Source organism: Gopherus evgoodei, chromosome 7 (assembly GCF_007399415.2).
Source record: "Gopherus evgoodei ecotype Sinaloan lineage chromosome 7, rGopEvg1_v1.p, whole genome shotgun sequence".
Lineage (NCBI taxonomy): Eukaryota > Metazoa > Chordata > Testudines > Testudinidae > Gopherus > Gopherus evgoodei.
This window is the reverse complement of record NC_044328.1, coordinates 73,001,969-73,025,648: the sequence shown is the minus strand read 5'-3', so window position 1 is coordinate 73,025,648 and position 23,680 is coordinate 73,001,969. Positions and strand designations below refer to the sequence as shown.

The 23,680-nt window shown below is 50.0% G+C and overlaps 1 protein-coding gene across 2 annotated transcripts in view; it reads left to right on the top strand.

The window, feature by feature from the left end:
• The window catches only part of PITX3 (paired like homeodomain 3), a 46,250-nt gene extending 24,411 nt beyond the window's left edge, over window positions 1–21,839 (top strand). For both annotated transcript variants that reach the window (XM_030570829.1, XM_030570830.1), the window contains exons 3-4: window positions 12,502–12,707; window positions 17,794–21,839. In XM_030570829.1, coding sequence (XP_030426689.1) covers window positions 12,502–12,707; window positions 17,794–18,357 — 770 coding nt within the window. In that variant the 3' untranslated portion in view covers window positions 18,358–21,839. The remainder of the gene's footprint in view (window positions 1–12,501; window positions 12,708–17,793) is intronic.
• Window positions 21,840–23,680: the final 1,841 nt, after the last annotated feature.

The window sequence follows — 23,680 nt, the reverse complement described above, 5'->3', positions numbered from 1 at the left end:
CTCGATTCTGCGCCCGCCGAACCCGGGTTAAAACTCCCTCCGCTCGCACTGACGCTGCCAATCTCTCGCTTTTATCCCCAGCCTGGATGTGTGCGGGGCAAAGGGACAGCAAGTGGGGGGCAGCTGCAGCGCAGCCCGATTTCCCGGCCCGGCTCCGAATCTTTCAGGGTTTAGCGCTGACCAGCTGTGCGGAGACCGGCCAGGTGAGCGGTGCCACCTGACAGCAAGGCTGGAGCCCGGCTAGCCAACCCTTGCCGGCTGCGCTGAGGAAGGCAGGGGGCTAAGGCGAGCCAGGGCGGGGGGCTGCAGCTTGCCCTGCAGATTGGAGAGGGGAGCAGGAGAGGGCCCGGCCCGGGAGCAGCCCCCAGTGGAGATACTTGGTTGCAGGATCAGCGATCAGGGCTAGGATCGAGAGCGATCGGGCTGAGCCCCCAGCCCAGCGCTATTCTCTCGCGGTCGGAGGGGAACCAGCTGCGTTGAAAATGGGGCGCAGTCAGTATTGGTGGCAGGTGTGTTAACAGCCATGGCTTCCTCTGGCACAGTTGGTGGAAGCGCAGGAGCGCACTGACAGGGGCCCAGCCCTGCTCTGGTAGCACCTCCGCTAGTGCACCTGCCGGGGACAGGTTAGAAGCGGATTGCCAGGCGCAGAGCTAGGGGCTGAGAGCCAGACGCTGCCTGCGCGGGTACGTAGCTTTTTTCAGACCCTCGGAAAAGCATCCGCTTGCTATAATTTGGGGGTTCTGACTGAAGGGTGTAGGGCTCTCAGCCCACAGGACCGCTTTCTGCTTTGCTAGCGGCTAATTATTAAATCAACCTGTCTTCCTAAAACCAGGCCAGGCGGGTCATTCCCTGAACCTCAAGGATTTATCCTTACCCGCCTTCCCGCATCCTCACTGGCTCATGGAACCGGCGCCGATCTCACCCGTTGTAAATGTCCAACCCCACATCTACCCAGCTCTTAGCCTCACCTTGTGGCAGTGAGTTCCACCGGGTTCCGGGGGCACCCGGAGATGCCTCGCCTGCTTTTCACTGAACGTGGCCTGGTTCTTTTTAGGAGAGGGAGCGCAGGAGTCGGTCCCCGGCTTGCCTGGGAATCTACCGCCCTCCTGTTCCCTCCACGGGCTGTAGGACGCCCAGCGGTTCGGGACATGTGCGCCACCAACAGGCCAGCGCCCGCTGCAGGCAGAGCGGGGAGCGGTAGAGCCTCAGGGACCAGATTCGTGGGACTGTGAACTGTGACTGAGGAAGGGATGTTTCCCTCTGATCGCTGCCTTCCCCGCCCATCGCCTCCCGCATGCCCTGGCGGATCCCCCTCTCCCTAGCCGATGCAGTGCTCCCTCTCCAGAGAGCTGGGCGCTCCGCGGCAGCCTCTGAGCTAGCGAGCTGCAGCTCCACAGAGCAGAAACTTGTACCCGTCGCCCCGCCGCTACCGGGGCGCACAGCGCCCTTCCTTTCCCTGCTGCCTTCAGCCCCGGGGAAACTCTGCCAGACTCGCCTGCCTGCGGCCCGCCCTCAGGAGCAGCCTAGGTTACAGGCCGCTTTACACTGAACCAAACATCTTCTCCGGGGCGCTTCCGCCTGCTGGGCCCAGATTTCGCTCGGGCTGATCGGATAAAGGCGTCAGCAAAGGACACTTGCAGAGATCTGCGGGGGTCTGGCCCACCTGTCTCCGCTCCCGCGAGCGCCCCTGCCCCGTGTCTGTGGCCAGGGCTGGTCCTTCCAGCCCTAGCAGCAGGTAACGCGCCCTTCGGAGATCTAGCGCTTCGCCTCTTCAGTCACCGACGCCGGCAGGCGGCTGAGCAGCGCTTTCCCTGCAACAAACGGGCTTTCTGAGCCCCAGGGGTATCTAACAGGGACAGCAGCCTGAGGACTAAAACTTCTCCGGACTCCTCCCACCCCCATCAACCCGGCTAAACCCGAAGCGGAACGAATCCAGCCTCTAAACTGCGCTGCCCCTTACCCTGGAAATAAAGCTTTGAGAACAGCCTCTCCCCCAGCCCTGCACGGTTCCCAGGTAACCCATCTGGTTGTTTTCAGGCAGAGTGCACCGATCCCTTATCTGCCAGAGCTGGGTTTGGAGCGTCAGCAGCTTCCTGTTTAGTTCTCGCTGCTCCGGCTCGGTTTACACAGGCCAGTGCCAGGGGACCAGGGAACCCGTGGAAGAGAGAGAGCTACCCAGCTTGCCATGCCCGCCGTGCAAAGCGGTCCGTGCCCCTAACTGTAACTCCAGCGAGTGCCACGTAGCCAACGAGCAGAGCCAGCGGCCAGCGCGCTGTTTGCTCTGCCCCGTGTTTCATTAGCACCAAATCTGCGCTGCACAGAAGTGGCAGAACCCACAACAGAACCGCAATAGCTCAACGTCTAAACAACACATTGACCCCACCCTCTGCGCTCCGGAACATTCCCCACCCCTGGTCCCCGATCCTTCCGAGCCCCTCCCCCACGTGCACCGCCCCCAACTATCTGCCCTCTCGAGGGCTTCGGGCTCTCCCGTCCATAGGCACCAGCCCGCGTTCCTTCCGCGATAGAATAACAATTCCTGCGAGCCTTGACTGGCCCACGCTGTTCCTTGTCTCCTAATCCCACCCCCCAAGGGACCAGCTGTCTCCAGCTAGTGCCCCTAAAGTAACACCCTCCCCTCCCCCATTGAACAGCCTGCGCAGTTAGCCCGAGGTATCTTCATTAAGAACTGTTTGTTTGGCCTTCGGTAGAAAATAAGGGGCAGGGGAGGAGGAAATCACACAACCATCAAAGCTAAGCAGCGCCTAGATAGAAACGGCTGAGCCTTAAACTGAAGTGCAAATATTGGTTAAGTGAGATGAAAATCTCCTTCTTCACCTCTGCCCCTGCTCTCAAACTACTGATCCTCTCCAGCGTGCCAGCGAGGTGTGTCTCCCTGCCTCCCTGACCAGGTATTACCAATTGTAATTAGCACCTTTATCCTTCCCTTGGAGCCCACACCTCGCTGCCCAGTTTCCCAGGAGAGCCTTTCAACCCCCTCTTCATGACCACACTTCAAATCCCGGGAGTCCGTTTCAAAGGCATCTAGAATCTCGGTGTAAAGGGAAATTGTTTATATCGGAGCCACAAAAGCCATTTATCATCTTGGGGTTTGTCGGAGCGCACAACTCCTGCTAGAGGTCTGGGTAGATACCCAGAGCAGGCTCTCTCTGGTTTGCAGCCAGTGGCATAACAAACTGAACAATCCTCAAATCAAATTTATATTGGACAGTCTCGATCTTGCCTTTCTTCTAACCTATTGTCCCTAGGCCTTAGTTTTTCTTCCACTCAAATTGTTTCTAGTTACCTTTCTTTCTCTCTCTACCCTCATCCCTGGTAGCTGCCTCCCCATGATGTCACCATTTCCCTGCCTTGTTCTAAATTGGCTGGCCCTTCTCTTTGCAAGAGCCCAGGTCCATTCCTCCTCAGTTGAAAAACCCTGGCCAGATGAACACCTTCTCCCCAGTGCAAAGAATACCCTGCTGCTTTAGAGATACACACTCCCTTGTAGCTAAGCAGCTGTGGGTACTGGTTGGAACTGGGGATGAGGATTCATGACTTCCGTTCAGGATTCTGCTCTGGATTTGCTTTGTGATTTCAGGCAAGTCACTCCACCTGCTCTGGGGCTTGGTTACCCCAGCTACCAGATAGGACTAAATTCTTAAGCTTCAGTGTCCTGGGCAGCTGTGAGGTTTAATCAATGTGTGTTTAGTGCGTCCATCTTTGGATAGAATGCACTAATTAAATAGCACCTTTCGTCAGGACAGAAAAGGCAGCCAGCTAGAGAGAAATCAGTTGAACTTGTCCCACTGTAAAAGGCAACGTAGAGTCAGCTAAGCACATGCAGACCATTAGGTCTCATTATCATCCCCCTACCCTCATTTGCCCGTTTTATTGTATTTAGCCAAGTTCATCAGAGGATTTGTGTGGGTTGCAGAAGGGTGCTAAAGAGAAGCTCTTCTGAGTTCTCCAGCTGCATCTGGAATGACAGGCTGTGATACCTGCAGTTAAGCTTGCCTGACCCTTTCCATTATAAATCTGTTTTCAGCTACTTAGAACTTTGCCAAGCTTAAATTGTTCAGGTTAATGTTTTCCTTGCCGGGGATCTGCTCCAAGCTGAACAAGATTCAGCCATTTCCAAGAATAAGGTGTGGATTTTTTGCCCATATTAAAGTTTTACAGTTGGGAAACTCTAGCACTTCTGTTCTATGGAGCAAGGAGTTCAGGTTTCGCAGAGGCATTGCCCTGGTGTCAGGGATGTATTTTTTACCATCCCTGTGAAAGTTTGTCCAAATTGGGCTAAATTATAAGCCCCTGAGAAATCTCCATTCACATATGCTCAGACTTGTAAGAGTCTGGCAGCTAAATTCTCTGAAGACTGCATTAGTACTGGACATGCTTCATTCCCTCAGTTCTCCAGTGTATGACTGGTCCATATGGGCCAGGCCCACAGAATGACTGAGCATGATCTGGCCCAGCATTATAGAGGCTGAGCAGGACTTTCTCTGAAATTGCTGCTGCAGGTTGTTGGGGGACTGGGCCCAGCCCTGAGGCCAGGGAAACTCTCTCCTGTGCTTTCCATGTAGTGCCCAGCTAGCCTTGAGGAGGAAGCTTAACTGAGTCAAATGCACAGAGATGAGGAAGGGTGGGAGGGCAGGAGATGAGCGGAAGAGTGTAGGGAGAGGCTGGGAGGGGAAAGGGGTCTAACCACTACAGAACCTGGAACTAAGCCAATTTGAGTCTCGCAGTTCCTTCGCTGTTTAGTTATGAAACTCATTGGTGAAGTGGCTTCATCCCCTTTTGTGGCAGGTCCACCTAGCAGGTGAAAGCTGGTACTTCCTACCACTTATGCACTTAATTCAAATGGTAAGAGGTGTGTGTGTGTGGAATCTTTAGATCCCATTCTGCTGATGACCCATGGGGGGGGCAGTATAGTTCCACATGATGGATTTTTTTTTCAATTTAAGTTTTTAAAAAAGTTAAATTACATAAACAACATTAAAAGAACGTTAGAGTTGCAAAGTCAAGGATTCAAGTATTAGAAGATGCCAGAATGACGGCTGGTTGTGTAACCTTAATTCAGCCCCCTGGTGTGTACGCCTTGATACTGGTTAATTGCACAATCACTATGTTTTTCCACAGGACCCCTCCAATGGGAGCTGCAGGTGCTCAACACTACTACAAATCAGGCCCTTAGCACCTAAGCCTAATTGTCCCATTGTGTAGCCTCCATTCACAGTCATACTAGGCTGTGACAACCTTGTGCTCCCTCCTGTCCATTGTGCAAGGTCTTGGGGCTGGTCTAGGTGGGGAAGTTAACCAGCATAACTATACTGCTATAGCTATATTGGTAACTCCTTCTGTGGGCACTCTTTCAGAATAAATAACTGTTCTTGTCACTATGGTTGTACTGTAAATTTCCACATGCAGATAAGCCCTTAGCTGGGCAAATCCTTAAGCATGTACGGGCTTCTAGTCACCTGCTTTGGATTGGAGCTGTTACTGTCCATTCATGGGTTCTGTCCCATTAAATAATCTTATTGCACTGACCTGACTGACTGTGAGTGACATTTCCATTACGCCAGGCAGCTAATTCCAGATATGGCTCTAGTAGTTTAATGGTGGGGGAAAGGCGCATGTAATAATTCTATGCATGATTTGCGGTTACCAGTAAATGCTCAGCTATTGTATGTGTCGGTTTCCACTGCTGTCAAAAACAACAGAGTGACTTAGAAATAAAAACTATCCATTGAATGAACTAAAGGGGACTTCGTTACCTGGGGTTATTCACCCAGGGGGCTGATTCTGTCTCTGACACAGCTGTGAAAGCCCTCCTGCTCCCTCATTCCCATAGGGTCCCCTGTGTCTCTCCACACTGCAGCGGGGAGGAACTGCAGTAATTGCACCGAAGCTAGAATTCCACTACTTTCTTTCCAACTGCACAGCATGATCCTCTCTTGGTTTTGCCATGCCAAAACTCCTTCCCTACAAGCACCACACAGGGGAAGCCAGGGCCAGCAAGAGTGGGAAGGAAGGTGTTTTCCCTGAAGCATGGCGCTCCCGTGGCAATACTATACCACCATGTGAAATTTGCTCTGCAGAAGCCACTTGCAACATTAGCTGGTAGTACAGAGCTTCTGTCTTCTGGGAGCGGGGCACTGCGAACAGGGCACCAAGGGCACTGGGCATGCTGCTCTGCAGACGTGTGCTGAGATTTGTAAGATTACCCTTATCCCCTTGGGCTCCACACAATTACCTGGACAGTCTTGCACCCCTGCTCAAAGGTGCCTAGATGGTGTCAAAGTCAGATATTTCATGAGATTAGGGATGATCTAGCCCATGAGAAGTGTGCTATGTCTACACCATTCCTCTATGTCCTGTGCATTGCAAGCTTCCCCTGCCCTCGGTAGGCATTCTGAGCAAAGCCTGCAGATTGGGGCACGTCATTACTACCTTAGCATCAATTCCTTTGGACATTGGTGGTGTTTTGCCATTGACTCTCACAAGCAGGCTCTTACACCCATGCTTCTCTCTTTGAAGGGTTTCAGACCTAATAAAACAAATGAGAGTTAAACTGAATATTGTCTCCTCGTGGATAGTCAGACCGTTATTTTCGTGCTCAGAAATGGCGGCATCTACCATCATTCCCTTTTTAATCTGTTCAGAGGCCCACAAGGGCTGAGTCCCTTTCCTCTGACACTGGTTCAGATCAGAGGAATAAGAGTATAGTCTCCACTGGAACCACAACTGTAACATACACATTAAAAGCAGGTGGTGGTGTCAAAGAGCGTCAACTCAAAGGGGGCCAGAGAAATTCATCTGCTTCCAAAGAGCCCTCAGGCAATGGGCAGTGTCCCCACAGCTAGATAATTATAGCAGTGCTTAGAGTGTCACAAGGGTACAGCAGTTTCCTGTGGGTCTATTTTTAGGTACTACATATTTCTACCTTTTGAATACACATCTTCAGTGTTTTTCATAGTCTCAAACAACATTAGCTGAAGAAGCTGGCTGAGCCTGAGGTTTGATGATGGGACATGGAGCCTTCCTCCACTGCCAAACCATGTCTGGCTGTCGTGAGCTGATGTTTGGTTAGGTGCCTATGTTGAATATTTGGGGGTCTCACTCTGCTTCCTAATGGTCAGCTGTCTATGCCTATTGACATGCCCCCTGTGATGAACTGGGACTGTTCTTAATTTGGTCTTTGAATGCTGAGTGGGGAGTGTTGGCCTGGGAGGACGGTCTGCATTGGGGGATGGGAGACTGGCATGGAGGGAGGAGACCTGAGCATGTAACATGAGAACTCAGGAAGGGGTTAGAGGCCAGATGACACCTCTGCCGGTGAAGCTGAACAAAGGCTGGAGGAGGAGACGCTGGGGAGTGAGAGAGTGGCAGGAGCTGGCTGGGGAATGGAGGGAAACCCGGACAGGACTCTGAGCCCCCAAGGGGGCTGTAGTGCTTCTGGGGCCCCCAGAAGGACCTAACTAAAGGGGGTCCTGTTGTCTGTACCTGCAAGACCTGTCTTGGACTGTGTTCCTGTCGTCTAAATAAACCTTCTGTTTTACTGGCTGGCCAAGAGTCGTGGTGAATTGCAGGAAGCCGGGGGTGCAGCAGGACCTTGTGTCCCCCCACACTCGGTGACACCCCCTTCTTCTAAAATGCAGCTGAGAGGCCAAGGGTTAAATGGGCAATGGAGAGAACTAACCTCCCATCCTTAAGAAGTGGCTGGTGGGGCAGCATGAGCGAAGCCTGTATAGAGAACGTCCCTATTCCAGGGGATCAATGCGGTGTCTTGCCAGCACTCAGTTCACACATTAACACTGAGACACATTTGCTTGGAAGGTTTAGATTGGGTATGGGACTCCTCTTCCTTCTTGTACTTGATCACTTTGCTAGTAATAAGCTGTATTCACAGCTAATTCCCTCTCATCCAGACATTGCTCCTTCAGCCTGGGCCATGGATTTCGAACAACCTCCTAGACAAAGGCTGTTTGCACAGCAATGGTGTATAGACGGCCCTACTGTTTGTACAGCAATGGGATACCACAGGAAAGTGAGGCTGATCGGGACAGGGACTGAGCCTAGCAGACTGGCCTGAGAAGATGTCATATAACCAGCCAAGGATACGCATAGCACCATAAACACAACTACTGTTAGAGAACAAGAGAAGAGAGAATGGAAATCTCGGAACTGCCAAGTCAGACCAAAGTCCATTTCTAACAGAGCCAGAACCAGACACTTCAGAGGAAGGGACAAAGAACCCACTAATGAACTACTATGGCATAAACCTCCTAAACTCTGTCAGTTAGTAGTTGGCTTATAACATGATGCATATTATATTATTATATCCTAATTATGTAACTGCAGGTGTTTTCCTGCTTATCCAGATAAGTGTCCAGTCCTTTTTTGACTCACTACTAACTTCAGTGATATCCTATAGCATGGAGTTCCGCAGGCTAAATATGCAGTTTGTAAAAAGGTTTTTTTCTTGGTCAATTTTACGGGTTGCCTTTCCATTTCATTACATGTGCCTTTTTGCTCTTTAAATGAAGAAGGGTAGAGAGAAGCACCCAATTTAGTTCCCATGCAAGAAGAGAATCTATTGGACCAGTGGGCTCCTTAATAAGTCCCTCTTACCCTCTCTCCTCCCCCATCCTTAGTGGCAGAGCCCTGCAAATAAATGATTTGATTTCTCTGCAGTGTCCTTACCTTCCTTAATTGCACACTTTACTCTCTACTCATTCAACAGACCCACTGATTTTTATCACAGGTTTCCTGCTGCAGCTATAATTAAAGAAATTCTTGTTAGCAGTTTGTATCTTTGGCTATTTGCCCTTCAAATTCATTCTTAAACCTTCCTAATTTCTTTCTTATATTTTACCAGCCATAGTTAATATACTCCATTCTGCTGGCTTCACTAGGGCTGAATTTCCATTTTCTGAAGGATAGCTATTGAATTTGAATAACCTTTTGTTACCTTGCCATTATATCTTCCTGTATTTCTTCCAGCCTTCCTATTTTTCTGGGTGATTAGACAGGTCGCTATAGCTCTATATAGATAAGTAACATCTCTGACAAGTTTGTTGTGCTTGGACTTGCACCAATTTTTTAATCCCCCCACCTGAAGTTGAGTGTCAGTGCTAGTTTTTGTTATGATTTCTCCCCCAATTCAATTGTGTTGTGATCAGTTATGGTTAGGATTGGTTGAAACATTTCCATTTAAAAAACAAAAGGAGGGGAAGGGGCTTCAATGGAAAACTGGGTTTTCAATTAAACACATTTCCCCAGGCCTCTAGATCAAAGAGGGGATAAAGCCACGATTATTTCTTTATTTATTCCTCACCCCCAAAATATCTTTCTCCAGCCTGTCACTGAATGTTATCTTTATTGCTCATCTTCTTCTTATGTGGCCTCTCCATTATTGGAGAGCTGCAACCATGGTAGCCTATTCTGAATGAACCTCTGTGCTAATCTCTTGGTGGATGGATTGTCCTTTTGATCCACCCAGGATAGCACCCCGTCCATCAAGGATCCTCTTTTTCTGCATTGTGTTCTTCTGCCATCAACTTTCCCCTCTGGTGCCCATAAACATGTGACATGCACTGAACCTCTTAAAATGCATCCTGCAAATCAAAGATCTCTAACTAGCGATTGGTGACTTCCAGTACTCTCCAATACTTATTCATTGGTTATGCGATCTCTCTAGATCTTTGCTCATATTAGAAGATTTTTAATGCATGCTGCTTTTTCCCCTCGCACTGTTACTCCGTGAGGTGGATTATCCCTGCACACGATTAAAACACTCAGCTGTCTCTCAACAGAGGCAATTTTGTGTTCAAATTCTGTCCCGATTCACAGGGCACGTAGTCCCACTGGATTCAATGCAGGGAAGAATATGGTTGCTGGGGTTGTTTTAGTCTTCAAGGCTTGTATTATGAAGAGGAGATTTACAATTTGAAAATATTTTGTTTTTTTGAACTGATTTATCTTCACTGAACATGAGTGGGAATACTAGGGTTTACAGCTAAATGCAAAGATATACATCTAGGACCAAAGAATGTAGGCCACTGTCCTGAGAAGCAGTGACTCTGAAAAATATTTGGGGGTCATGGTGGATAATTAGCTGAACATGAGCTCCTAATGGGACATTGTGGCCAAAAGAGCAAATGCGATCCTGGGATGCATAAACAGGGGAATTTGGAGTAGGAGCAGAGAGGTTATTTTATATCTATATTTGGCACCGGTGCAACCACTGCTGGAATATTGTATCCAGTTTGGGTGCCCACAATTTAAGAAGAATGTTGATAAATTTGAGAAGAGCCTCAAGAATGACTAAATGATTAGAAAACTGCCTGATAGTGACAGTCTCAAGGAGCTCAACCTATTTAGCTTAACGAAGATGAAGTTAAAGGGATGACAATTACATTCTACTAAATATTTTTTCTCCACGTAGGTACTTCTAATGATCTCTTCAGTCTAGCAGAGGAAGGTCTAACACGATCCAATGGCTGGAAGTTGAAGCTAGACAAATTCAGAGAGGAAATAAGATGTACATTTTTAACAGGGAGAGTAATTAACCATTGGAATAATTTACCAAGGGTTGTGGTGGATTCTCTGTCACTAACAATTTTAAAATCAGGGCTGGATGTTTTTCTAAAAGATCTGCTCTAGGGATTATTCTGGGGAAGTTCTCTGGCCTGCGTTATACAGGAGCTCAGACTAGATGACCACAGTGGTCCCTTCTGACATTGAAGTCTACAAATCCAATAGAAGGGATTTCTAGATGGCCACTGAGTAGAGAATGGGGAAAGAGTATTCACTTGTAAGGGACATGGCAATGGAATGGGGGATGGGGGAATCTTTCATAACCTGGCCATTCTCCTTGACAAAAATTCAAGAGAGGCCAAGCTGTCATATCCATCGTGTATGTACGTGCCTGTTAAATAGAAATGCAATTTGAACCGAGTTTCCTGGAAAGTCATTACTTTCATCTGTGGCGTCCACTTACTGTAGGAGCCTCAGTTTATTATCCTGGCAGATTGGCTCCCCTCCCTTCTTGTCTCTGCTGTTCCCTCAAGCCAGGGCTTGACAGTTCTATTCTGTCCTGGCTCTTATACAGCAGCCATCACCCCGGTACCCGGGTGCTTTCCAGAAACGCAATAAATGACGTGACTAACGTTTCTCCCATGTGTCTCCCACCGACTCCTTTGTCCATTTTCTTTCTCCGTTGGCATTCTCCCTGATCTGTGGACTTTGTATTTGTAGTCTCTGGGGCCTTGTCTGGATGTAAAATTGCACCCGGTTTGCTAAACGTTGTGATTGAAAATTGCTTTAGTTAAGCAAGCATAAGAAACACTAAGTGAACACTTTTAAATCTATTCAACCCAGGCTTATATCAATTTAGCCTAAGCCCTCGTCCAGACTAACCCGCGGCATCGGCGGGTTAAAATCGATTGCTCGGGGATCGATATATCGCGTCTAGTCTGGACGCGGTGTATCGATCCCCGAGCGCGCTTACATCGATTCCGGAACTCCATCAATCCGAACGGAGTTCCGGAATCGACACGGAGAGCCGCGGACATCGATGCAGCGCCGTCCAGACTGGTGAGTACCTCGATTTTAGAAATTCGACTTCAGCTACGTTATTCTCGTAGCTGAAGTTGCGTATCTAAAATCGATTTTAATTCCTAGTCTGGACGTGGCCTAAGTCAGTTAGGAACAGTTTAAGTTACATTACAATAAACTATTCAGATGGAAACAAGAGTCCACCTATCAGTTTAAAACAGTGTAAGCTGTGTGTAAACAAGGAATAGATTCTTGGCTCCTCTTACACCTAGACAGGGGCGGCTCTAGGCATTTTGCCGCCCCAAGCACGGCAGGCAGGCTGCCTTTGGCGGCTTGCCTGCGGCGGGTCCGCTGGTCCCGCGGCTTTGGTGGATCTCCTGCAGACGTGCCTGCGGGAGGTCCTCCGAAGCTGCGGGACCAGTGGACCCTCCGCAGGCAAGCCTCCAAAGCCGCAGGACCAGTAGACCCTCCGCAGGCAAGATGCCAAAGGCAGCCTGCCTGCCGCCCTCACAGCGCCGGCAGAGTGCCCCCTGTGGCTTGCCGCCCCAAGCATGCATTTAGCATGCTGGGGCCTGGAGCTGCCACTGCACCTAGAGATGGGTGGGGCTGTAAGGATGGGCTGATGAGAGAAGAGTTTAGTCTAATAGGATGCTGCCGGCTCCTCAAGCTCTACATAGTTACCACAGCTGGCTGCATTAGGGAAGGAAGGCAGGTGACTTTCATGTATGCCTGGATTACATGCACCAGGAATGAGATGCCCTGGAGTTCTGGGACTCAGAGATGCAGGCCGGAAGCCTGGAGCAGGTAGCACCAGGGTAATGAGAAAGAGTTGCATCCCAAGCCACTGAACTTTGGGAAAGTTGCTGTCCTGGGGAGCGAGGCATGTGCCAGAGTCCCAGGGCTGCATTGTGATGGGTTACCTGCCTTTGCATTTCACAGACACAGAGAAGTCCCAGCAGAACCAGACTGATGACTCCAACCCCGAGGATGGCTCTCTGAAGAAGAAGCAACGGAGGCAGCGGACTCACTTTACCAGCCAGCAGCTCCAGGAACTGGAAGCTACCTTCCAGAGGAACCGCTACCCAGACATGAGCACCAGGGAGGAGATAGCAGTCTGGACCAACCTGACGGAGGCACGAGTCCGGGTACGGCCGCCAATCTCCTGCTCCACAGTCTCTGAACGCAGCCACAGCTTGGGGGAGGAAGGGTCCCAAGACTTGCTCTGCAGCAAGCCACCAAACCAATCCAGAACCTGCCTTTAACAGAGAGCCAAGGGTACTAGTGGCATCTCCAGCACATCAATTCCATCCAACTTTGCTCTCAGTGCCCAACAGGCCCCAGCTGCAGACACGTTGCAGGCTGCCATCTTGGATTCACAAGAACGATCATTCTGGCAGGTGTTTGAGAGGGAAATCTCACTTGATTTCCTTGGGAATGATTGATTTGATGGCAGGCTCCTTCCCAGGCAAAGAACTGTCCATCTTCCTCCAGTTCCATATAAAAACAGACATCTCTCCTGTGCTCTGATCCCCAGGGAAGATAAGTCTCCCTGGGCGGCTCAGGGTCAGAGGGCCCTGGGGAAGAACTCTCACCCAATACAGAGGAGAAGCCATTACTCAGTTCAGGAAATACCCTTCTTCCTCCGCCTCTCTCTCCTGATCCCCTGTCCCCCAACCGCTGCCAATCCCCTCTTTTGCTTTCATCACTATCCCAGGCCTTGTTCCCCCCTCCTTCCCCTCAGTGCTCATCCCCTATTCATCTTCCCTGTCCATTCCACTGTGTCTCAATGGTTCCTCTGCCTTGGGACAGCATTGCCCAGTGGCCAGAGCATGGGCCTGGCAGCAGGCTGGAAAAAGTGGGGAAGGACGGTCTGTCATTTCCTACACAAATGGAAGTGACATCACATCTGCCTGTCCTCCTGTCCCACATCAGTGCTGGCCCACCAGCCTCATCTCTGCTCCTCCTGCAGCTGCCTGGAGCCCTTCACCCCTGTCTCACAGGCCTGAAGTGTGGGGGCTGCAGCAGGGTCCCCTCTCCCCTTTCCCAAACCAGGTGTTGCAGGGATGGAGTAGGGAGGAGGGAAGGAGCAGAGGCCAACCCCAAAGGTTCAACGATCATGAGTTGGACACTAGAAAATCAGGAGATTGATCCAAAACTAATGATTTAAAAAAAAAAAGTCTGTGTTTTTCAGTCTGTTGTTTGACTGCAAAACTCTCCCTGCCCATGCTCTGTGAGTGAGAGCATGTGAGTGTGAGACACACACATTTAGTGTTTCCAGTGCTCCTGAATGTATTGGGTAAGGGGATTTTGGCTGCCGCTGAAGGAGCTCTCATCCCCACATCTACCTGGCCCATGTCCAGCATGTCTGTCCTCCCAACCTCCAAATTCTGTCCAGTTCCCCCTCAGTTCTCATCCCCAGCCTCATCGCTACTCCTCCTGGGGTTCTTCATCTCTTTCTCCTTTCTCAGGCTGGATGTTGCAAAGAGGGGAGGAGTCTGGGAGATGGGGGAGTGGAGCCATCCTGAGCTGCTGGTCAATTTTGGCTCCTTGCTCCCCTCATGTAAGAATGTGTCAGCTCTGCCTGCTTGCTGCAGCAGCTCTGATTGGCTGCTCTTGCCCAGGAGGTGGGGCAATGGTGAATATAGCCAGTCAGTGGGGGTGTTCCCAGGCAGAGGTGTGCACCTCTCAGTGACATGGCTGGAGTTGTAGTTGTAGAAGGCTGGGTCTACACCTAAAAATTAGCCCAACCTAGCCCCTGATGTAGACACAGCTAGCATGTTGGAAAAACTTTTCCATCCACATAGCTACTGCTTCTTGGAGTGGCAGATTAACTGCATTGATGGGAAAACCCCTTCTGTCATTGTAGGAAGCGTCTACACTACTGCATGATAGTGCAGATGTACCTGAAATTTCATCTGTGGGTCTGCACCCACTTTCCACCAGATGCATGTTAAGCCCTGCCTGGGAGACAAGATACCTGGGCTCTATAACTTGCTCTGTTACTGGCCCGTTGTGCAACCGTGGGCTGGTTACTTCTCTTCGGGCGTTCATTCTCTGCCCTGCAACCTCTAGCTTGTCTATTTGGACTGCCAGCTCTTTGGGGCAGGCTTGTCTCACAAAGTGTAGCTAATGGCAGGGCTCTGATCTCAGCTGGGACTACAGATTAACACCACAACCCTTATCGATGCCCCTGCTTCATCTCCCTCTGTATGTTCTCATCCGCTGGACTCTTACCCTGCCTATGCCCTGTGTTCCTGCCTTTCCCTTGTCTATCCCCCTCCCTTCCTACCATTCCCCCTCCTCTTTACTCTTCCTGTCCTGATGTGGCCCTTTGCTCTGGTGCAGGCTTCAGGTTTCTCTGTCTTGGTGAGTATTAGTTCCCAGAAAAGCAGGGGTGTCACATTTTAAAGGGAAATCCTGCCAACTCTCATGATTCTAGCATGAGTCTCAGTGACATTTAGGTGGTTAGTTTTTTTCTAAAAAAGGTTTGTATGAATTTCCAATTTCTGACTTCCTCCCACAAATCTGTACCCTTATCCGGAAGGGCCCCTTTCACCCCATCAATGAGACTGAATTGTTGGCTGACATGCCCCTTGTGAGTGTGTGTATGGGTATAAGATTGCCCACTGCAAAGATGGACACCATTTCTAGCTATTACCAATGGGGCTGAAGCCATGCTCTGAGGGAAAATGGTGGCCCTTTAGGGTATGCACCAGCTGACACTGGCTCAGGCTGAGGGGATGTTTAATTGCGGTGTAGAACTTCCTGCTCAGACTGCATCCCAAGATCTGGGATCCTCCCACCTTGCAGGCCCAAGCCTGCAAGTCTATACCACAATTAAACAGTCCCTTAGCCCAAGCCTGAGTCAGCTGGCATGGGCCAGCCGCATGTGTCTAACTGCAGTGTAGACATACCCTTAATCACCATGTGAGGCCAGGCAAGAGCCAGGAAGCTGTGGAGGTGCTGAGAATGTGGCAGTGAGGGCAGCAGAGATGGAGCTAAGGAACAGGACAGGAAGCAATATTAGGAGTCAAAGGACACGTGGATAGCATGAGGCAGACTGAGGGTGAAAGGGCCTATGGGTACCAGAGTGAGAGAGCGTGACTTGTAGGAAACTGAAGGGGATGCTGCAGACAGCCAGAGTTGTAGGAAAGAGATCTATATTGAACAGACTGAGAGGCCAGTGTTACATGCTGAGGCTGTATAGTTTGTGTGGTAGCAGCCTAGCCCCAGCATCCATCCCTGAGCCCTCAGTATCACCCCGAACTTAAATACAGTCATAGAATTGAAGGCCAGAAGGGCTCCCCAGATCAGCTACCGACTGCCTGTGTATCACAGGCCACCTCTACCACCCACATGCTAAACCAAACAACCGAAATTAGACCAAAGTATTACAGCCCACAGGAGACTAGACTATTGTGTGCCAAAGGCAGAGAACAGGAGGGACCGAGGTACACCAATGCCTGAAGCCCCTGCAATAGCACGGAAATGATAAGTGAGCTACACCAGATAATCCTGGGAAGTGACCCGTACCCGATTACACTTCTCTCAGGGTCAGTATGGGGAAACTACTGAACTCTATCACACTAGGTTCCCCTGGAGTCTGACCCTCTTTCTCCAGTTCCAAACATATGAGGAAGGGGAGCATATGTATAGGGCAGCTGCCTACCCTGTCTAGCTAGGGAAGAGGTAGAGAGGGCAAGAATGACCCCAAGGGATACAAGAGGGTAGGTGGTATTTGCAAACAGGGTAGTTGCATTTCTGTGATTGAATTTTGAATTCAACCTGATCCCACACAAGTTGGAAATGTGTGGCTTCCCCCTAAGGTAGGGTGGGGGGAAGTCAGATGGCAGGCAAAAAACAAAACAAAGTGACAGTTTTTCAAAATTATAATTTAAGACACATGATATTTTGGGTTCTGACTCGTGATTTTTGAATGCTTGGAGTAGGCAGCACTGGAATTACGATTCTCAGAGAGGGAACTTGTCAAGTAGCTTAAATCCATACTAAGCAACTACACTGGGCTACAGCATAAGAACCCAGGAGTGAAACGGACCAGTCATTTCACCATCCAAGCTGACAGAAATGCCATAACAAAACAAAGTGCATCAATGGCAAAACGAATTATATTTTTTAACAGGTATTACTAGTAACTTAAGAAAAAACTAGTTTCAAATAGGGTTTTTGACAGTGTCCCATTAATAGTCTTCAGTCAATATTTGGATTTATTTCCTATGGGTTTATTTTTACATTTGTTATTAGTTTTTGAAGAATCCCAGCAAAACTAATCTTTTATCACCTTCTAATTAATACAAAAGATTAATAGCACAAAATCAAGATGATTTTGAGATATAGACAAAAAGTGAATTCCCCTAGTGCAGCAGTTCTCAAACCGTGCACCTCAGAGCTCTTGCTCATGGTCTATGAAGATCTACAAAGTCATATGATACCAGCTCCTAGCTGCTAGATCACAGTTAAAAATACACAAAGTATTTTCCTAATATTTTCCTATGTAAGCAACTGCTGTATTTGTTGTGTGATCGAAAATGGAAGGCCAGGTGGGTCACATGATTGCAAATGGTCGTGGAGGGGGGGGTCTGTGAGGCACTCTGTCTAGTAAGTTGTGATCCAGCCCAGTTTGAAGTCCCCTGCCCTGGTGGAAATCCCCACGGAGAATCTCCAGCTGATCTTCACTAGCAACAGAGAACTAGACTAAACTAACAGAGATCAGAAAGGGGATGTCAAAGGAGTCTGCTGAATTTTCCACTCCTGTAGGGTCCAGTCTCTCTCTGATAGCTGTGGAAACCGGGTATGTACACAAACGTACAGCACTACATTAATACTGCAAATCATGGATGTTAGAATGTGAAAGGACCTGCTAAGTCACTCACACAGCCCCAGGATTCTCCCTGTACTGCATGCTCCAGTGCTCTGTTCTGGTTTTAGGGGGGCTATGTGAGGGGACCTCCACCAGCTCCTTTTGGGAGACCATGCCACAGCCTACCATACTCCAGTTAAGTAACATTTCCTGCTATCCAGCCAAAGTTTTCTGTGGTTAATTCTATCTAATCACTCCTAGTTACAAGCCCCTCGCTCACTTCAGCCTGTCCTTTTCCTGATATGCTCAGTTGTCCTGATGTCCATGGTAGTACAAGGAGGGATGACTGACAAAGGCAGAGGCTTCCCCATTAATAACTGGAATGACCCTCCCCCTCTTCTCTTCCCTTGCAGGTATGGTTTAAGAACCGCAGAGCCAAGTGGAGGAAACGAGAAAGGAACCAGCAGGCAGAGCTTTGTAAGAACAGTTTTGGAGCTCAGTTCAATGGACTGATGCAGCCTTATGATGACATGTATTCCAGCTATTCGTATAACAACTGGGCTACCAAAGGGCTTGCTACCAGCCCCCTGTCAGCCAAGAGCTTCCCCTTCTTCAACTCCATGAATGTCAGCCCCCTCTCCTCCCAGCCCATGTTCTCCCCTCCCAGTTCCATTGCTTCCATGACCATGCCTTCCTCCATGGTCCCCTCAGCAGTGACTGGCGTGCCAGGATCCAGCCTCAACAACCTGGGAAACATCAACAACCTCAACAGCCCAAGCCTCAACTCTGCCGTTTCATCCAGTGCCTGCCCTTATGCCTCCACTGCCAGCCCCTACATGTACAGGGACACGTGCAACTCTAGCCTGGCCAGCTTGAGGCTGAAGGCCAAGCAGCACGCCAACTTTACCTACCCGGCAGTTCAGACGGCAGCTTCCAACCTGAGCCCCTGCCAATATGCTGTGGACAGGCCTGTATGAAGGGCCACCTTCCACCAACCAGGGACTCGACCTTAGCCTGACGAAAGGAGACCTTTAGCCCTACAACAGCATACGCCCTGCAGGAGAGAGAAAGACAGATGGACCTTTGTGAAGACTTGTCTAACTATCGTATGGTGAATTTTGACTGTCTTTTTTTTTTTTTTTTTTTTTTTTGTAAAGCTACCGAAACTGCTCATTGGAAGACCCACTGGGAAACAGGAACCTGTGACATTCAGTTTGACTGGCTCCTGGGCAGCAGAACTGAGCATATGTCAATCTGTCCCTTCTCCCCTCCCCTTGGTGTGATAGCTGTCCTTGCTCCTCCCTGGCACAAAAGCCCTGTTTAAAGCATAGGCAGCCAGGTGGCACAGCTGTAGGAAGCTGCCAGGGACCCAGGCAAAGTGGCGCAGCTTCTCAATGCTTGGCTGAGAACACAGATACACCCACAAGTGTGAGCGGTCAGATTTCATTTTGAGGCATCTCACTCATTTATTTATCATATGGCCAGTCTCACCAGCCACCAGTCAGGAAAGTACTGTCTCAGCCGGCAATACATTTTTATACTGAAGATATATGCGTGGCCAGGTAATTGAACCCCTTAGGGATCAGGAGTTGTAGGGATGTAGGATGTGTGTGTGTGTGTGTTAATAAAACACACATATACACACACAAATAAATATATATATAACACACCTTTTTGTTTTGTACATGGGATAATCCATGAAGTAGACCTTACAGATGAAAAGCCAAGCATGTCCACCACGGTGGAGAATTCAGCCTGTCCGCTTTACTGCTTAAGTCATTTCCACTCGGGTAGAAATTCCTTTGCCAATGTACATCCAAAGAATCCCTTTTTTTTCCCTTTTGCAACAAATTACCCTCTTTTGTGCACCCGGCTCTCCGCCCCCAAATTCCATTTTCAACAATAAAATGAAAGTTGGAGCAGTCCTGTTGGAGGTTTCCATCTGTCTGGTTATTGCACGCACAAGATGAGAACGTGGGGAAAAGAAAGACTAGCAACTGTATCTAAAGGGTCCAAATCAAACCCACATTGTGAAAGAGGAGAGTCCGCAGGGGGGCTGCTGTTTATGAGACGCCAGTTCCTGGTGAGGGCCCAGTAACAGAAGGGGAAGAGTCATCTAAGCAAAGTCAAGGGATGGGGGCCCCAACATGTGACTGAGCCATCCTCCTCCTACATGTTTTCAATTCAAATGCTCTGGAATGCTTTCGAGAACACAGTGCCAGTGGCCTAGCTCCCAGGAGCCCTTGCAGAACTGTCCATTTCCATGGTTCTCTCCTCACTCACCCTGGGAGGGGGCATTAAGGAGAAACTACACCAAGCCTTCCCCTATGAACTAATGGAAACCCCTTCGTGGGGGTCCCTGCAGGGTTTCAGGTCCATGGTGCTATAGACTGGGTGGACTGGTAGGGAACCAGATCTGGGCTCTTCTGGATTCCCCCTCCTCCACCCACACCCAATTCTTAATAGAGGCAGAGCCTTCATGAACTTACATTGCCTTGCCCGGCTACTCTGGGGGATGTGCCCTTTGAGGACAGCTGCCATAGCGGGAGCAGCTAGAGGCGTGGCACCTATGCACTGTGCTGTGCAGAGTCTAGGAGGAGCTGGTGAGGCCTGGCACCACAGCAGAAGCAGGTTGGTTGTACAGATCACTCTTGCTTCCACTGGGTCATAAGGAATCTGCACATGTGCCTTTCCCAATGGATAAGCATGAAGCTGTTTAAAAATTGACAAATGAGGTGCCCCCTGCCCTTTGATGCTGTTGTCTCAGAGCAGAGGTTCCCGAAGCACGGCCCAGGAGTCAGCCATCTGCCGGCTGGGCACGTGGTGTTGGTGCCTCTTCATTTTCAGCGGCTCAGTTCAGTTAGCAGACAGCTAGAAACACAGTACATGCTTGCTGGCATTTCCATATGCACAACGGCTGCATGTGCCACAGAGGCGGAGACTCTGCTGAGGAGAGGGAGAAACCTCCTTCTGCTTCAAGTGCCTTATCCATTTTCACACAATAACCATTTCTGGGACTCACACAGGCGGCCCTCAGTGCTTCCATTCCCTTCACGTCCGCCGTGGAATAACCACAGGCTATTCTTGCTCTAGCAGAACCCAGTCAACCTGACCTAATCAGAAGCTACTCAATTAAATTAATCATTTGAGACACAGTAGTTCAGTGTGGCTGAGTCTGACCGTACCACCGTGGGAATGCAGAGGCCACCTCGCTTTCCCTGCTGCTGTGCTGGTTTGGAGCGGCTTTGCCCATGTTCTGTGGTTGGCTCTCTGGCCGAGCTGAAGCCACTCCTCTTCAGAGTACCAGAAGACCAGATCAGGCACACAGTCCTAGTCTCCCTCTGGGTCACGGCCTCTCTTTAGAGGGCCTGTGCAAGCCTCCACCCTTGATGCAGTGGTGTGAAGAGCAGATTTCACCCATCCACTGTTGGCTGCTCTGGGCTCCAAAGAAGGAAGCAAGCACCCAGTCTGGATGCCCCCCCATGCCCTTTCAGCTCCCCTGCCTGAGACACTTTTCTTTTGTCCAAGTCCTTCCCATCACTGAAGCACCTAACAAACAGCACAAAGTTCATCACTAACTGCAGCTGCCAAACCCTCTTTCCCAGGGTGCCTCCGCAATCTGTGACTTTTGTCAGGTGGTGCCAGTACCTCCCCTAGCTCCAGTTCCCATCTAGTCTCTCTCAGGAAAGAATGGAGCTGCTTATATACTGTGTTCTTTCCCAGCATGCTTTATACCTCCTGCCCCAACTGTCTCTTGGACTACAATTCCCAGCATACCTCTTGTTTGGGACTGTGGCCAGGCTCAGGGAAATGCTGTTTGTCTTCCAGGACCTGTTGCATCCCCCCACCCCAGGGGTGAGGAGCAGAGCTGAGAGCTCCCCCTTTCCACTGGTTGGTGCTGCTAAGCATATAGCCAGAGCTTCCCCACTGGCCTCCTCCCTAGCTAATGTGGGGAGAGCTCCCCCCATTTCAACCTGCTTTAACCACTGCACCTTCCAGTGTGCATACTCACTCTGATCTGAACAAATTGTTTCTAAACAATTTGGTTTGCCCTCCTCACTGCTAAAGCGTCATTTGTGTGGGTTCCCTTCTCACCCCAGAAGCTAGATCTTATGGCCAGGCTCAGTGCCATGGGTGCAGCAATGTGTGGGGAAAGTCTAGGTTTTAGGGAGTGGCGAGCGTGGGTTCTCCTCTCCCCCTGCACCCAGGAGAGGGGATTCTCTGCAAGTCAACACTAAAGCCTATTGGTGGGGATCATAGGGAATGGCTATTTGTAATGGGATTTCAAGTCCATTCTGCAAATGGGCAGGGAAGGGAGTACTGTCCCCATAGGTCAGGAGGTGGGATTCATTGGTGGAGCCAAAGGAAAGGTACCCAGCTATGGAGACTAAGGAGGCCCAGCAAGATGACTCCAGAGCAGGAACCATGTTCCATTGGTAGGGACTCCTAGGGCTGGAGGAGTAGCTGACAGTTCAGCCCTGTCTCTAAATAGCACGGACTGAACTTCAGAGTCACACTGGATCAAGGACGACGGATGTGATTTTTCAACTACCTCATGCTCATGTAGATCTCACTGAGTTACAAGTGAGATAGCTAAGCAGCTTTCTTCCTGGTTCTCCACACAGCGGATTGAAGGCCCCAGCCTCACAGTGTCCTGGCCCTATCAGCAGCAGTGTTCTTTTGGTGCACTGAAGGCCTGTCAAGGACCACCCATGGCTGGGCCCTGAAAGACAAAAGGCTGGTCCTGAACTGTTCAACAGTTGGTTAATAAAGCCCACCTCCCAGCTGTCAAAGCCTTCCACACAGACCTTTGTCAACAATTTAATCCCCCTCCGAACTGCCAATCCCTCCCCACAACCTCCTTGCCCCATGTCACCATTGGGAAATATGTCCTGGTTTTACATTTCAGAAGCTTGACGTTCTTTTGATGCAGCCTGATTTCTAGCACCAGGACCCTAGCCATGCCCCGGTGGCTTGCATACTTCCCTAGGGGCGCTCTTTGATTGAGCATGAACCCTAGCTGAACATAAGGGTCCTCGGAAGAGATGTCAGAATTGCTATTTGAGTTGCTCTGGAGAGCTCCATCCCATAGATCTTCCTCAGAGCCTCCATGTCACTGGTTGCCATGGTCTTCCTAACTGTATCGCCTTGGTATCTCTGCCCAGCTGGGTTGGGTTTCTGGCAGAGCATACAGAGTTGGCTTGCTGAGCCCCAAAGAGACGGTTCTCCTGCTAGAAGATCTGTGGGATGAGTAACTGGATCCCAGAGCATCTTTCCGTGCTATTTCCATAGCTACTTTTGGCATTAACACAGTGACAACCTCTCTTCCCTTTAATCTATGGCCATGAGCTGGTGACAAGATGACAGACTGGATCTGACCAGCCTGGTTCCTACCTGGAGATGCCAGAGACTGTCCTGGGGGCAGCTCCCTCCTCTTCTTCACCTATCAGGGAAGAAACTTTGTAGCCATCTTCTTTCATGCCTGCAGAAGGAGCTGCAGTACGCCATGGGAGTGGGGGGACCTGTGCTCATATGTTCTGATGCTTCTCCATCAGGATTGAGTCCATCTGCTTCTCCTGCAGCCACTCAAATGGTGTGCAAAGTGTCAGCTGTTCTGACTTAGAGGGGCCAAAGGAATGGAGATTTTCAAGATTCATTGCAAACTGTCAGAACAAACCACTTCTGAGCAAGATGGCAATTCAGAAGAAAGACAACACATGAAAGAAAGGGCGAGTGCTGCCTATCCTGGTGCAGCTACTCCAGCCTGCAAGGGCAAGAGGGTCCTTCGGCTAACCACAAAGGAAGGACCTGCCACTTGACCCCAATTTCCTTAACTGAAGGGGAAAAACAAAGAGGTGGGGTGTGACATACCAGGGTACAATGCAGACTAATGAGTAGTTGTGTCACCCCTGCCCTCTAACATGGGGCGCCCTTTACAATGTCTTGCTGCTGTACCCTCCAGTCTGGACTGCTCACAAACAGCCTCCAGCATGCAAGTCACTCCCAACTGTGTCTGCATGTGCTGCAGCCAGCCAGCCACACCTTGGCTCTTACCAGTCTTGGTTATACTGTTGGCTTTAGTAAGTGCGGGGCCTAATTAAAATAGTTTAGATGGGGCCCTGGCAGGGATGACTCACCCGGCGGCGCACCGGGTCTTTGGCGGCACTTTGGCAGCGGGTTCTTCACTCGCTCCGAGTCTTCGGAGGCACCGAAGGACCCGCTGCCGAAATGCCACCGAAGACCTGGAGCGAGTGAAGGACCCACTGCCAAGGTGCCACCAAATACCCGTAGCGCTGCCGG